This window comes from Equus quagga, chromosome 15, assembly GCF_021613505.1.
Source record: "Equus quagga isolate Etosha38 chromosome 15, UCLA_HA_Equagga_1.0, whole genome shotgun sequence".
NCBI classification, from domain to species: Eukaryota; Metazoa; Chordata; class Mammalia; order Perissodactyla; family Equidae; genus Equus; species Equus quagga.
The window spans coordinates 18,735,590-18,751,437 of record NC_060281.1 but is presented as its reverse complement, the minus strand read 5'-3'; the positions used below and the strand labels follow the sequence as shown (position 1 = coordinate 18,751,437).

The window sequence follows — 15,848 nt, the reverse complement described above, 5'->3', positions numbered from 1 at the left end:
AAGCCCCCGCACAGAGTCCTCCAGCCTTGCTGATCTCCTGTGCGCTTCCTTTCCTCTTCGCTCATGTTCTACTTGTGGGAAACTACATAACCTTAGTTTCTCTGTCTCTGGAATAGAAAAAATTATAACACCCGCCTCACAGGATGGTTATGAAAATCAAATGTGTGGTTGTGTTTTGTAAAGTGGAAGTATTGGATCAACGTAAGGAGCTGTAATTGTCTCATTTCTGCAGCTTCCTTTTGAAGGACGCATCACCATGTAAAGCTCGAGGTCGGTGATAGACTAGAAAGGTTTTTTTCCATGCAAATTTTTTTATCCAGTTTAGTTTTTCCTAGAGTAACCCAATGCTCTGGGATGGCATGTTTTCTAAGATGACCCCATGTTGGAGGAGGTCATCAAGAGGATGTGAACACCAGTTAACCCTTGAGCTAGACCCAGGCCATCTGAGGCTTCTCACCCCTCCCCTGTCCTTAGAATGTACCTTCGCCCGCCATTCCCACAGCTGGAGCCATTTTCAAGGACGCAGCCTTGAGAGATCAATGTGTTGTTGACAACATCTGGACGGTATATGTGACTGAATCCAGTTAAGACCTCCATATAAAGCCTTAAGATTCTAGTGGGTGGGTGTGGAGAGCTACTCACCATGAGGCTCCCATGAAAAGCCTCATAAGTAAGTTCCCTTGCTTAGTAAACCTGCCACCTACCAATCTGGGGCAGTCTGCCTCTTTCTTCAGTCTCCCCTCCCCTTGTTGGCACCCGGGAAACTCCCGTGGTTGTGAACCAACACCCCACTAGTCTTCAGAGACACATTGTTTAATTCTGTTCAGTACTTATGTGCCGAAGATCCACTAAATACAAGGCCCAGTACACAGGTACCTTGTTCTTGATCTAAAGGGGTTCGTGGTTGGCATTTATATAGCAAAGCATAATTCTTTTCATCATGTGACTCAGTGAGGTAGGTAGGGCTTCATCTGTGTTAGCAAGTCTCAGATCTAATGGATGAGAATAGGATTTGCATTTGAGAAAAAGTCAAGAAAATGAAAGGCTCATGATACTATTGTATCTGAGCAATGAGGTTTTACTGGTCTGAGACATTAGGTATTTGAAATGAGATGCCTTAAGTTTTTAACCAGGTGACAAAAATATCATTTGCAGCCACAACTCACACCCTTTTGGACCACTGTGCTTTTGAGAAGACAAACATCTGTGGGATGATTCAGGGTACCAGAGATGATGTTGACTGGGTCCATGAAGACAGCTCTCAGCCTGAACAAGTGGATCACACGTTGGTGGGACAATGCACAGGTTGGTGAAGGTAGAGCGTAAACAGATTGAGTTGGTTCACCAGGTTCAATTAGGAAATGGCTGTCAACATGTTTTGCCTCCCCTGGAATGTTAGTTATCAAATTTGGAAATTTCAACAAGGACAAAGAACATTTCTCATATCTTATTTATTAACTCAGTAAAAAGCATGCAGGTTCTGGGCATGCAAAAGAAAGATGCACTTAAGCAATGACAAAACTGATACAGCATATGGTTGATAAGACATGACTTTGTAAATAAGGGTAATGTACCTGAGCAGTGCTCTCCAATAGAACTATAATGAAAGTCACATATGTAATGTAAAATTTTCTAATAGCTATGTAAAAAAGCTATATTTTATTTAAAATATGTGTATAATAAATAAGCTATGTAAAAAAATATATTTTATTTAACCCACTATATCCAAAATATTAACATTTGACATGTAATCAGTGTTAAAATTATTAATGAGGTACTCCACAATTTTTTATACTAGTTATTTGAAACCTGGTGCGTATTTTACCCTTCTCCCACATCTGAGTTTGGGCAGGCTGCAGTTCAAGTGCCCAATAGCCACATTTGTTTTGCAGCCGCCATATTGGATAGCACAGCTTCAGACAGCTCCTATATATGGTTTGTATAGTGAAAAAGCCGTAAAGTCAGACAGACCTGGGTTTGAAATCTGCCTCCACTACTTGCTAATGTGACCATAAGAAATTGTTTTCGTTGTTGTTGCTTTTTAAGTCTTTGTTTTTATATCCCTTTCTGACCAGCAAGATATTGCTGCTTCACAATGAGGATGGAAGGAGATGGTGCGTACAGAGCTTCCTGCTGCAGACCAGCAGCTTCACTCCTTATTTTTTTCCATCTTCCCTTTCTTGTCAGAGGTTCCTTTTTTTTTTAATTTCTATTTTAGCATCCTTTTATTATGTGCCTGTCATTGAAATCATCTCTCCTCTGTTTGGAAGCAGTGGGGTTATAGATTATAATTGCGTTTTAAAGACTGGTCTATTACGAAGTCACTTAGTCCGTGCCTGTGTGAGAGATGGTTAGAGTTCCTTCATAAAAGGAACCCAGTTTGTCACTCAGATGCCAGCCACCAGGGAGAAGAATGTCAGAGGTCATAAAACATTGCCACTGTTCCTCTGGCCTTGGCAAAGTTTGAAAGTCTCTGTCACACAGCAGATTATTAAACACATAATTCCAAGTGTCCAAAGGGTGATCGAGGCCTGAAGTTCTCTCTAAATTTCCATCTTTGCCTCTCGTCCAATCTCTCCTGTGGGATTGCTGCTAGGATAATAGTTTCCAGCTAAACAGAAAGGTGATCTTCATTTGGGAGGAACCAGCTAGAACAATGTTCTAGCAACTTAATAGGAAAGGAAAGAATCACACCCTAGAAGAAATATCTAGAAAAGCTTTATCAGGTTAACTTGACCAGCTATTATGCTTCTTCCACAGGAGGCATTTAATGGGATGGTGTTTCCTCTGTCTAGAGAGCACTGGTATTGTTCAGGTAGATGCGCAGACTTGAAGAGCTTGAAGCATAGAAGATACCTCCTATTTGAAACCCAGAGAGATGAATGAACACCTACTTAGTGGCAGAGCCAGGGCAAGAATTCAGGTCTGACTCCAAGACCTGAGTTATTGGACTTGACTTCCCCATTCCAAGTCCACCTGGACAGAATTCCTGAGCAAGGACCACCTGGAGACCATGTGAGCTCGTTTCCTTTAACCCAAGCACTCAGTAATTCATAACACATTTAGAAGAACATGGAAGATAATATAATTTGTCCTGATGTAATATTAAAACCTTGTGATGTTTTTAAGCTTTGTGGAAAGCTTATTTACACATGGATGCTTGCTGCCGATAAGGAAGGCAGGCACCCCATGGGTGAGGCAGGGTGAGGCCGAGAAGCATATTGCCACAATATCTAGAACTGTAGTAGATGCTCACTTCATGTTTACTTTGAGAAATGTTTTCAGTGGAGCATTTGGTAAGAGACTGAGTACTGGAGCAAGTTTGACTGCTTTATATGCAAAAATTGTTCATTGCGCTTGACTTTGGAAAGCGTGCTGGTTTTCCAAGTAACATATCTGCTTAGCCACCTGCTTGTTTTGGGGGAGACAGTTTTGAGATATCTGAGTTGGGAAAACCCCAGCTCTGGCACAAATGTAGACACTTTCTGCCCTCTTTTTCAGTGCCCTTTCAGGAGAAATCCTCAATTAGTCCCTAATATGCCATGAATGTCCCTTCTTATGACACGGTAAAGATGATTCTTTACCACTGATAATAACTCAGTTATTAGCCTAGAAACAGATGAAACTGAACCCTTGTCATTGGGAATATTTAAAATCCAATTCCTAAACCTTTGGTCCCAGTTTCTTACACAACTAGGAGGCCAGCTCTTTTCTTTGGAATGAATCTCTAGTTTAAACAGTGATGTCAGTGAGGAAAATGGAATTCATCTCACAGACACTAAATTCTGTCAAACTTTGCTTGAAGCCCATATCTCCTGAAGTCAGAGGTATACATTATGCAAGCTTGGGAACGAAGATGATCAAAAGAAGCAGTGGAGAGCTGTGGCTTAGCCAGCGAGTCTGTCCATGGAGACAAACAGAATATTTACTGACAAACAACCTTTTTATTTTCCCCAGAGGAGGTCTAGCCTTCATTGCCTGGATAATGGCTGTTGTTCACAATTTCACTTTGCTGGGGTCGAGGGCACCCTGTGGCGTGGGCAGCCAGAGATGGGACTTTGGGGTGCTCTCTCCATAGGTGCCGGCTACTTCATGCACCTCAACACGAGCTCGGGGTCCACAGAAGAGGCAGCCCTGCTGGAGTCTCGGATTCTTTACCCAAAGAGGAAGGAGCAGTGCCTGCAGTTTTTCTATAGAATGACAGGAAGCCCTTCAGATAGACTCGTCGTCTGGGTCAGGAGGGATGACGGCACGGGCAACGTCCGCAAGCTGGTCAAGGTGAAGACCTTTCAAGGTACTTGGAGGGATTGATGCCAGGACTGGTTTGGCTTAAAACCTGAGATCTTGATCCTTCTCCTCCTTCCCCTCCTGCTCTCTTTTCCTCCTTCCCTCCTCTGTTCAGTCCTTCTCCACCTCCTCCCACTCTGCCGCCTCCTCTTTCTCCTCTTCCTCCCTTGTCCTCCACCTCCCGTCCTCATCCTCCCCTTCTAAATGCGTAATGTCTGGCATGTTTTAACCACTCAATGAATGTTTTGGCCACTCAGAAATCAGAAGAAGCAGTGAGGGTTTAGGTGAGGTTGAAATATACTTTTGTAAGATGCCAATCAGAATATACAAGTCCAATTTTCTCTAGAACTTTGGAGAAAGCCAGGACAGAGAAAATTGTTGACTCAGGAGTGGAGGTTGGAAGGAAAGAGGGAAGCAGGAATCGATGCTGCTGGAGAGGGACTGGTTAAATAGCTTGACCATAAGTGTTTCTGCATCTGTTTCAGAAAACTGAACAATAGCCTTATTTAATACACTGAAGTAACTTGAAGCCTGCTTGTGAAGTTGATGGGAAATAAGCCATTTGTATAAATCAATTTTGTTACTGTCGTTTATATATTGCTAACTTATACTTTATGTATTTCTGTAAGAGAGTCAGAGTGAAAATCTTACAGTGCTAAGGTAGGCAGTAGGATGTGAGGGTAGTCTGGCTGTAAATCAAAATCCTGGGTTATAAAGCTAAGTATTTACATTCTTTTGCTGTGGTGGTGGTTCATTCATAACTAGGAAAAGAGAGACACGCTTTCCTATTTTTCCATTCGACAAAGAATTTCTCAAGTTAAAATGAGTCCCAGTAAAGGAAGCATGCTTTGTCAACTTCTAGATGCTGCTGCTGCTCTCGAAGGGTGGAGCCTTCCTTAGAGGCCACACATAAGAACAGATGCCCGATCGCCTCTGCCCAGGCCACTCTGGGGGCCCCCTGGGAACACCACAGATAATGGTTTTGAGGGGTTCCCTTTTCTGGCTGAAATTTACAGAGCATCTTTATCAAATGGAGGGATGACAGCTAGGCGCCCTTAAGAGCTGAGAATTTGCTATTACCTAGGATTGTAAATATTTAATGAGAAAATGAATTAGAGTCTCAATAATATTGATGGGAGCTATTATTGCTCACTTTCATAGAAAGTTTCAAATATTATCCTCACAAGCATAAACTCAACCAAGCAAATATCTTATGCTGTCTTAGTTACTTACACTGCTTATGCTTTGAATTCGGTAGAATTCAAGGTATGTCTCTGTAAGTTCCCCGGAAGTGGCATATGAATGGATTTTTAAAGTAGTACATTCTGATACTGACTTGTCGATGAAACTATTCTAAAAGGTTAGTTGAATACATTTAGTGTTCAGGTGGTATTCAACTTAAGATAGTTGCAACTGTTTTTGAATAGCTTTTAACTTTTGAAAAATGTGTTTTTTAACCAAAATGCTCACACACAAAATATGTCTCTATGTGTGCACGTGTATATGTATATATATATATATTATATGTTTATATGCAAACTTACATGCAAAATGTTTGCGCATAAATATATGTATGTACACACACACACACGTTTTCAGTGAGGCCAGGATACCCTTAAGAATAACAATTCTGAACTAACAAGGATGAGCTTTGTCTTAAACAATCTCAGTACTGTTTCTTGCCTGCCTGATACACAGCAGCTCTGTGGGAGCATGTAAATACAACCTTGTTAATGACTTTGTAGATGAGGCCCTGCCCACATGGTAGTGGCCCCTCAGGTCTTCCTCTCTGTCCTATGTTCCCACATTCCAACCTCATGGTCAACCCATCTGAAGAAAAAAGGGTACTTAGTCATCAGCAAGAAAGTAATTCTTGTTCTTTTTTCAGAATTCTTATGATCTATAACTCTGCTCGGTAAATAGTTCAAATCTCGTATCTCTGTCCCTGTTCTGGACTTTCTGGCACCCATTACATTTCAGGTCCATGTGTCCTCCACTTGGCTGTGGTCCTGTCCCCAGGAGATGACAGTTACATCAGTTTGTATGTTACAGACATGGTCTTCTTCTCTATCTCTCTCCTCTGTGTACATGTACCCTGACCACACAGGCCGTAACCAGCTCTACCCCGGAAAACAGAGCATTTTAGACCTGTCTCTTGAAGTCGTCCTGAGAGAGTATCACCCAGAGCAAAGGGAGATAAAAGGACTTTTGAGTTTGGGGGAAAGTACAGCTCTGTGAGTAGATTTCTGGTTACAACACGCAGAAAGAGGAAAAAAGACCTTTTCAAAGCCCTCTGGCAACTTGTATTTCAGATTAAACTTCTGGAACGCTCGTCTGTGTGAATTCATTTTAGGCAGCATGATTCCCTCTGGCGATGTCACATTTTTCTTCACCTCTCTAAGCCCAATGCTAGGGCTCCCCCTGGGCACAGTATCAAAGTGGGGCAGATCCTCGGGGAATTCTCCATTTCTCTGGCCTGACGGCTTTCTCTCCTCAGTCTCACAGGCTCCTTTCTGGCTTCTTACACTGTCCAGCCCAGGATCCCATGTTCTAGGACAAGCTTCTCACTTCTTCCCTCGGCTCTTTATTCAAAATTCCTACTTCCAGTTCAGTCTCAGGAAAAAGCAAGTAGATCTAAATTTCACTGGAATGTAGATATCTGGTTGGTGGTAACTCTATTTGGATTATTTGTTTTTTAAAAGAGGAGGAAGCCCCTACTTGGTAGAATTTCAGATAATATGAGGAAGATAAAAACTTGGATGTTAGGGTTTGAGTCAGTTTTGGGTAGGGGAGGTCCAGCTGGTCTTGTAAGTTATCATTTTCTCTATGGCCTTCCATATTTCTCTCTGGCATTAAGTCATTGGTCAGACTCCGTGAAATTGCCATTATTTGGCTTTTGGCTTACAAAATGACTATTTTATATGGTTCAGCCTAATTCTTGGGTATTTAGGGTTAATGTTAGGGGATGGAGTACATTAATACCATCAAACCCAGGTAGAAATCCAGAATCTGTGGAATTAAATGATAATGGAAAACACATTCATGATTAAATCGGAATACGAATTTTAAAATAAGTCATAATGTGTCATTTTTTAAGCTATTTTCCCTTACTAGACATGTGATTTTGGAAAAGTCCCTTACCCAATTTATCACAGTACCTATCTCCCAGGACTGCTGGGAGGACTACATGAGCTAATTCATGGAAAGCACGTGGTGTAGTACCAGGTTCATAGTAAGTGCTCAATAAATGTTGGCCAAAGTTGTCACTCTCCTTATTCTGCGTCCTCAGGAGACAGCGACCAAAATTGGAAAATTGCCCATGTGACACTCAGAGAGGAAAAGAAGTTTCGCTACCTTTTCCAGGGCACAAAAGGTGACCCCCAGAACTCGAATGGGGGAATTTACCTGGATGACATCACTCTGACTGAAACCCCATGCCCCACAGGGGTTTGGACAGTACGGAATTTCTCCCAGGTCCTTCAGAACACCGTCAAAGGGGACAGGCTCCTGAGCCCTCGATTCTACAATTCAGAGGGATACGGTTTTGGGTTGACCTTATACCCTCATGGAACAAACTCCAGTAGCCCTGGCTACATAAGACTTGCATTTCACTTGTGCAGTGGGGAGAACGACGCTATCCTGGAGTGGCCAGTGGAAAACAGACAAGTGATAATAACAGTACTTGACCAGGAGGCTGATGTCAGGAATAGAATGTCCTCAAGCATGGTGTTCACTACCTCCAAGTCCCAGACATCTTCAGGTAGGTGGTTCTAAGATCTGCCCCTCAACCTGGAAGGGCCAACAGATGCGATTCTCCTCTGTGTGAGAGAGATTAATGTTCCTCTCACATTTCCTCTGTGGGCGTATCAGTACCAGTCACATTGGAGCGTTAAGTTAAAATTTTCAATGTCAGCTTCCTTCTCTTTTCTGAATTCACTCATCCAGCATCTTTTAAGGACCTGCAATGTGCCAAACTCTATGCTGGGTACTTCGAATACAAGCAAATCAGGCAGTTCCTCCTTTACTGAGCTCAGTCTAAATGAGAAGATAGATACTGCCAATCATTGATCAAATACACAGAATTTCCTAGGCTCTGTGCAGAACTAATGCACTAACTCCTAAAATATTACTGATCATCCCTATGTTCATGAAACAAACTTGCATCAAAAAAGGAATGGGCAGACTTTTTTTTTTCCAGATAAAGATCCTTAAGCCTTAAAAGAAAGAAACTATTGGTGTTCGTCCCTCTTCACTGAGGAGGTCACTCAGGAGGGGACAACTGACCATTCAGAGCTGTGGTTCTCTGCCTCTCCCCGCTCCCAATTCTGAGTTTTAATTCTCCAGAAAGAGTAAATAACCTGATTTTTTCCAACATATTTTTTTCTGGCGAATGAAGCTCTATAAACTCATTAAGACAAACTGGAAAGCGAAGTATAAAGACATAGTGTGATTTGATGTTGTCTATAACTTTGCAGCGATAAATGGCTCCGTCATCTGGGACAGGCCGTCCATTGTGGGGTCCTACTATAGCGACTGTGACTGTTTTAGAAGCATCGACTTGGGCTGGAATAGTTTCATGTCCCACCAAATGCTAAACAGGAGGAGTTTTCTTAAAAATGATGATCTTATACTTCTTGTGGACTTTGAAGGTACTCTTGCTGGTCTTCCTGAATAAATAACCTCATGTTCTGGATGTTCTATCGATTTTACATTGATTTTTAAACAATTCAGGGAGGGTGGACATCTTTTGGGAAGACTAGGTTAAAAAAAAAGATGTGTTCTAAGAGAACCACATTTTACTCTATTGCTCAAAGACTCATATCTCTGCTTTAATTATCCTTGGGAGAAACTAAAATGTTAGTGTCACCCTTTTTTTGATAATTTATCAAATATGACAGTTCACTGACTTCAGTTGAGTTTCAATCAGTCTACTCATGCTTACTTTACACTCCTTTTTTCAAGTTAAATAAATAAAAATGTGAATGGACTACGTTAAAAACAAAAATAGCTAGCATTATGAGAATCAGCTGGATTCAAAACCACTTTTCCACGTCACTAAAGCTGATGTCCATGGGGAACAGAGGTGGCCTGGGGAACTTTCTCCAGAAGTGGAAGTTAATTGTAGTCAGCTATTAATCTTAGCTCTTCCTCACCACCTTTGTCTCTTTCCTCAAGATATCACCCATCTTAACCAGACTGAAGTTCAAGCTAAAGACAGCAGGATGATTCCCCAAGGCCTCATTCTCCAAGGCCAGGAGCAGCAAGCCCCAGAAGAAGGTTCTGGAAAGGCCTTGTTAGAGAAGGCCCTACCTGACAGCCTGGACCAGGGGCAGTCCGGCCGACAGAAGCGGTCAGTGAAGAACACAGGCTCCCTGGAGGACCACAACTGGCCACAGTACTTCAGAGACCCGTGTGACCCAAACCCGTGCCAGAATGAAGGCATCTGTGTGAACGTGAAGGGGACAGCGAGCTGCAGGTAGGCTCTGTGGCCAGAGGGAGGCAGGCAGTGGGTCAGCATATGTGAGCCCAGTATTTGCGTAACACTGACAAAAAGACACTGCTCTTAGGTTAGGGCAACAACATAATGTGATTTGATGTTGACCCCATCAGATGGTCAGCTGGACGTGGCTGTCCTTGACTCCACAAAGCTGTGCCCTGAATCGGGGGGCTCATGCTGTCAGGGCACAACAGGAGTCCTGCCAGGGCAGAGGAGTCCCAAATCTCTTGTATCTTGACTTTTATTCCTTTCCCACCTCTGGGGCATTGCCAACAACATCTTCAATGTTGTTGGGGTTTCTGACTCCACTGCAGTGTTCACAAACGACCCAGAACTTTTAGCCCAGGGACTTCATGCTCCATGACCTGCCACAGTGGGACTCAGGGCCAAGTGTCCATCTTCACTGACTGCCAATTTTATTACTAGTTATTAATTATTATTTCTGTTGTCTGTTAATTCCTTTTTTTAATTATTATCATAGTTATGTTTTCAGTATTGGTAATAAGAATGATACATTTTGACTGTCTGCCATGTGCCACAGGCTCTCCTGAGAAGGATACATGCATGATCTAAATTATTCCCCACAGTCACCCTATGACATAAGGGTCCTTCTTGTCCCCATTTAGTACATAAGGAGGTTGAAGCTAAGAGAGGTTCAGAAATTTGTCTAAAATCGCCCAGATGGTAACTACTAGAGCTAGGAGTTGCATCTAAGCCTGTCTGTCTGCACAGTTCACTATGTTTAATCGTTCTTTTTATAATGTTTGCTAGTTGCATAAAAATATTTCATGAAAGGATGTATGTGATGAGAGAAGTGTCAGTTATAGTTGACAGAATAGTAGCAGATGGAGGAACCGTTCTATTTGGCTCAGAATATCTACATTTCTTATGAGTTCTTTCCAATTTCCACTTTGTTTCTTCTTTTTTTAACTTTTATTTTGAAATAATTTTGGATTTAGGGATATGTTGCAAAAACGCTACAGAGTTCTCATATCCTAATGTTGACATCTTACCATAGTACAATTAGCAAAGCCATGACGTGACCGTTAACTAAACAAAATACTATTAACAATAGTATTAGCTAAACTACAGATCTTATTGTGATTTCCTCAATTTTTCCAGAAGACGTCTGTTTTCTGTTCTAGGATCCAATACAGGACACCACATTACATTTAGTTTTCACATTTTCTTGGCTTCTTCCAATTCTTCAGTCTTTCCTTGTCTTTCCTGACCTTGACACTTTTGAAGAGTACTGGTCAGTAATTTTGTAAACTGTTCCTCAATTTGGGTTTATCTGATGTTTTCTCGTGATTGTATTGAGGATGTGCATTTTTGGCAAGAATAGCAAAGATGAGATGTGCCCTTCTCAGTGTATCATGTGAGCGTAACTGGTGTTAATATCTGTTACCACTGGTGACACTAACCTTGATCACCTGTCCAAGAGGTGTCACCATTCCTCACTCTAATTGACATATTTCGTGGGAGAGACTCTTGGAGATCATGCAGACATCTTGCTTTTCCTCAAATCCTCACCCACTAATTTCAACACCCATCGCTGGATCCTGCTCCCAAAATCACTGTAACATACTAAAGGTGATTTTCTATTTCTTCGACCCCCTCTTCGTTCATTAAGTGAAATGCTTCTATAAAGAATAATTGTCCCATCCTCCCCATTCATTTATCCATGCAATTATATATTTATAGCACTAAGGATGCATAAATGTGTATTTTATTCTATGGGTGATATTTCAGTAGGACCTTTATTTATTTTGTTGCTCATACTGCTCTAGCTTTGGCCTTTTTAGTTTTTCCAGATTGACTCCTGTGCACTTTCGACATGCACTCATCCTTTCATGAACGTGATCTTACTTTCCGGCACCATAGGATGTTCCAGGCTCATTTTTCGTTTTCCCTTCCCCAGCCCGGGAATCAATCACTTTTCCGAAGAGCCCTGGTTCTTTTTATTGGAAAATGCCCGCCTTGTCTCTTGAGGGACCCACAGCTGTGGGTCTGCACCTCTTGGCTAATAGGTTCTTGGGTGGCAGATTTCAGTTGTTCCCTGACTGGCTTCATCCTTCCCAGGGTAAGGAAGGCCAGGGCTTTCCACCCATGTGTCAGTCTCTACTTGGCCAAATTATTCTTCTCCCACAAACCGATAGCTTGGAGTTTGTGGAACATGTTCCTCTAAGGTAAGACTAGAGAATATAATTAAACTACCTTTGGAGGGAATTGGGCCAGAAAAAAATTGAACAGATTTGCTATTACTCACTGATTTTTAAGAAGCCAATTCCTAGACTAAAGATGAGGACTTTAAAGGTAAAATAGTTCCAGGATTAGTAAAACGAGGGCTTGGCTTCTGATCCTCTCATTCTGCTCTGTGAGTAGACTGCCCTAGGAACGTTGTTTGAAACAAAGGCCAAAACTGTTCCACTGGAAGGGACGAAACACTGCACTTGGTGCCTTGGTTCTAAGATTAGTTGGTCTTTATATCACGTAACATTTTAAAAAACAGGAACGCCAAAGCATGGCCATTAGGTGCCTGCTGTGTGCCAAAAACCGAGTGATAGACACAATGTGCTCGTTATCTCATGTGAACTTCAGGGCAATTTGCGAGATAGGCGGCAGTATGCTCACCTGAGAGCAACATTTTAATTGATATTGTCTAGAAGTTTTCAAGCTGCAGCTAATGCGCTGAGTCAGACTCTACCTGGAGAATTTCCCCTGAGGCTTACAATCCCAGCCAGTGTCAGGCAACAGTCTTTGAGAGCTCCAGAACTTTCTTCTGCACGTTGCCCGTGGTGGCCAAGAGGTCTGGAGACAGACCTCCCGGGAGTAGATTTCAAGTGTGAAACACTTACTAACCATGCGACCTCGAGCAAGTTATTTAACCTTTCTGTGAAATGAGGATGATGAGAACGGCCTGGTAACAACCACCACCTCAGAGGGTATCAAAGGACTCACTTAACTGACTCATACAAAGCACTTCGAATGGGGTGAGGCACGTGGATGGCTCAGTAAGTGCTTCCTGCTTTTATTGCCATGTTGGTGCTTGTCATTGAAAAGCCCTCGAGGATCCATGACTCCCACACTCTCCCTGTGTCCTGTTCCCCCAGGTGCACCTCTGGTCACGCCTTCTTCTACACGGGGGAGCACTGTCAGGCCATGCAGATGCAGGGCAGCATCTTGGGCCTGATGATTGGAGGCACAGCTGGCGTGGTCTTCTTAACTCTCACCATCATCTCCATCCATTCTGGAAGGCGAAGGCAGTGACCCACCTCCTGATGCTGGCCAAAATGCAGAAGCGCCCCCTCCACTCACAACTTCCCTTTCTGTGCTCAGCACAGTTTAGAGTGGTTGTCATTGGCTTTGCTTTGAATAGGCCTCTGAGGACCAAGGCCTTCAGCCTCAGGTGTGACCGTAATGGTTTTCCTTCCTCCGCTATGGTGCTGTTACCCTGTGATGTGCTCGGAATATATCTGGTGTGTCCTGTGATAACGTTCATTACATTTCTTTGTGAATCACTTATCTAATCACCTGTCTTTCCTATAGACTGTAAGCTCCATGCGGGCAGGTCCTCATTTACCGCACTAGCCCCAGGGCCAGAAACGTACTCAGTTGGCACATGTGGGCTCTCAACCCAAGTGAATGAGTGAACCAATAATTGAATGAATAACTAAGATAGAGAAACTCTCTCATTTCTACTGCAGACAAGACACGCAGAATGAAACTCAAATGTTGTTTGTAATAGAATCAAGTACTTGTTTTTCATCAGACACAATAGTGCTATTACTCTTTGAAGGTCTTGTGTGTTAAAGGATTTCAAATAAAGACTCCTTCTGGCAGCAGGACTTCATGGCATTTACCTTCCTCCTCCTCTGATTCTAAGGAAAGGTCTTTAATAAATTCAATAAAAATTTCATCTGTACTGTGTATTTGTCCAGTATTGTATGTAAGTTTGTGTGTGTGTGGAGGGGGGAGGAGGAGAGATGTCCAAAAGCTCTTTTTCAGATATTTTTTAAGTTTTAAAGTATATTTTATATACTATTCATATATTAACAAACTGAAAGTATCTGGTAGAAGAGAATTTTACAGAAGTATTTTTAGATACACATTCTTTCCAAAGGAGATAAAATCTGGCGGGAGCAGGACAGTTCCAAGATAGTTCAAGTCAAAGGAAAGCTGAGGTTCCCATCCCCCCATCAGCACAAACCCCCCAAAAGAGGGCTCTGGAAGTTAACTGAAGGAAAAGTTTCAACGAGCCTGAGCGGTCCAGGCTCCAGATTACCAGCTTCCTAAATCTAAACTTCATGGCCATTCTGGAAACAAGCATAAGGGATTAAGAAGAGCCCCTTTAATGCAAAGGTGGGAGAAGAGTTTGTAGCAGGTACAAACAACATCCCCTCGGGCGCTGACTCTCAAGCCTGAGGCGCATCAGTATCTCTGGGAGGGCTGGTTAAAATGCAGATGGAGGGCACCACCCCCAGAGTTTCCGATTCAGTAGGTCTGGCGTGTAGTCTTTGTTGTTATGTGCCATGGAGTGGTCGCCAACTCCTGGCAACCCTATGAATTCGAGTGATGTCCACAATTTCTCGTCCTCAACAGCCCTACTCAGCTTCTGTAGACTCAGGCCTATGGCTTCCTTTATGGAGTCAACCCATCTCATATTTGGTCTTCCTCTTTTCCTACTGATTTCTACTTTTCCCACCATTATTGTCTTTTCTGAAGAATCCTGTCTTCTCATGATGTGCCCAAAGTAGGACAGCCTCGATTTTATTATTTTCGCCTCATTTCAGGCTTAAGTTTAGGCTTAATTTGCTCGGGGACCCACTTGTTCGTCTTTCTGGCAGTCCCAGGGTACCTGTGGAGCTCTCCTCCAACACCACATCTCTTTTGAGATAATCAATTGCAGTCATTGCTGTTTTCTCCCAATAAGATAGTGTCATCTGCATATCTTAGATTGTTGATGTTTCTTCTAGTTTTCACTCCTCCTTCATCTGAATTGAGCCTAGTTTTTCACGTGATACGTTCTGCATACAGATTAAACAGGTAGGGAGATAAATGTACCCTTGGCTGACACCTTTGCTTATAGGAAATCATTCTGTCTCTCCCTATTCTGTACCAACAGTGGCTTCTTGTCCACAATACAGGTTACTCATCAGGATGATCAAGCGCTGAGGCCCGCCCATCTGTGAGGGTAGCCCCTAGCTTTTCATGATCCACACAAAGGCTTTATTGTAGTCTATAAAACATAGACTAATCTTCTGAAATTCTTTGGAGCACTCCAGTAGTCAATGAATAATCGCAATTACATCTCGTGTGCCTCTCCCTTTTTGAAATCCAGCTTGCACATCAGGCATTTCTTGCTCCATAAGGTAAAAGCTTTCGTTGCAGCACATTGAGCATGACTTTTCTTGCATGGGTCTAAGAATTCACATCTCTAAGTCCCCAGATGATGCTGATGCTGCTGGACCCAGAGCATACTCTGAGAACTGCTGCTCTAGTGGTTGGAAAATGGATTTGGAAGTCAGGCACCCTGGCTGCAGGCCTGGACTGACCATCTAAGTAGCTGTGCAACTTTAGTAAAATCACTTAAGCTCTTGATCTTAGTTTACTAATCTGTCAGATGGAAGTAATAGTTGACCACTTCCTCCCACTTCATCTTAACACCTACAGCATTGCAGAGTAATAAAATGGGATCATGATTAAGAACATATTTTGTAGTTAAAAACGTATGCAAATATTGCTGTTAAATTTTCAGACTAGACGAGAAGCCATGCAGCCACCAGTCCAGTCTTCTATCTCCAAAGACCAGATTGGAAATAAACTCCAGCTTTGCTTCTCCTCGTGCTTCACAGCCTGGTAAACCCATGACCGACTTCACAGCTAGCCCCGGAAAACCTCATTCCCTCCACACGCTCTCGGTGTCTCACCTTGGGAGGGACCTCCAGGCATCGCTGTTGCTGCTGTTGTTTCCTTTCATTTATTAGAAGGAAACATGCCCTTGTCCATGCCTTGTTTAGACCTGGTCCAGCTCAGAGGGAGAGGCCCCCATCCCCTACCAAGG

The 15,848-nt window shown here is 42.7% G+C and overlaps 1 protein-coding gene across 1 annotated transcript in view; it reads left to right on the top strand.

The window, feature by feature from the left end:
• Positions 1-13,492, top strand: part of MEP1A (meprin A subunit alpha) — a 33,406-nt gene extending 19,914 nt beyond the window's left edge. Inside the window, exons 8-13 of the mRNA XM_046641106.1 lie at positions 1,156-1,305; positions 4,079-4,294; positions 7,577-8,047; positions 8,763-8,936; positions 9,463-9,763; positions 12,898-13,492. Of these exons, the coding sequence (XP_046497062.1) occupies positions 1,156-1,305; positions 4,079-4,294; positions 7,577-8,047; positions 8,763-8,936; positions 9,463-9,763; positions 12,898-13,054 (1,469 nt within the window). The 3' untranslated portion in view covers positions 13,055-13,492. The remainder of the gene's footprint in view (positions 1-1,155; positions 1,306-4,078; positions 4,295-7,576; positions 8,048-8,762; positions 8,937-9,462; positions 9,764-12,897) is intronic.
• The last annotated feature ends 2,356 nt before the right edge of the window (positions 13,493-15,848 follow it).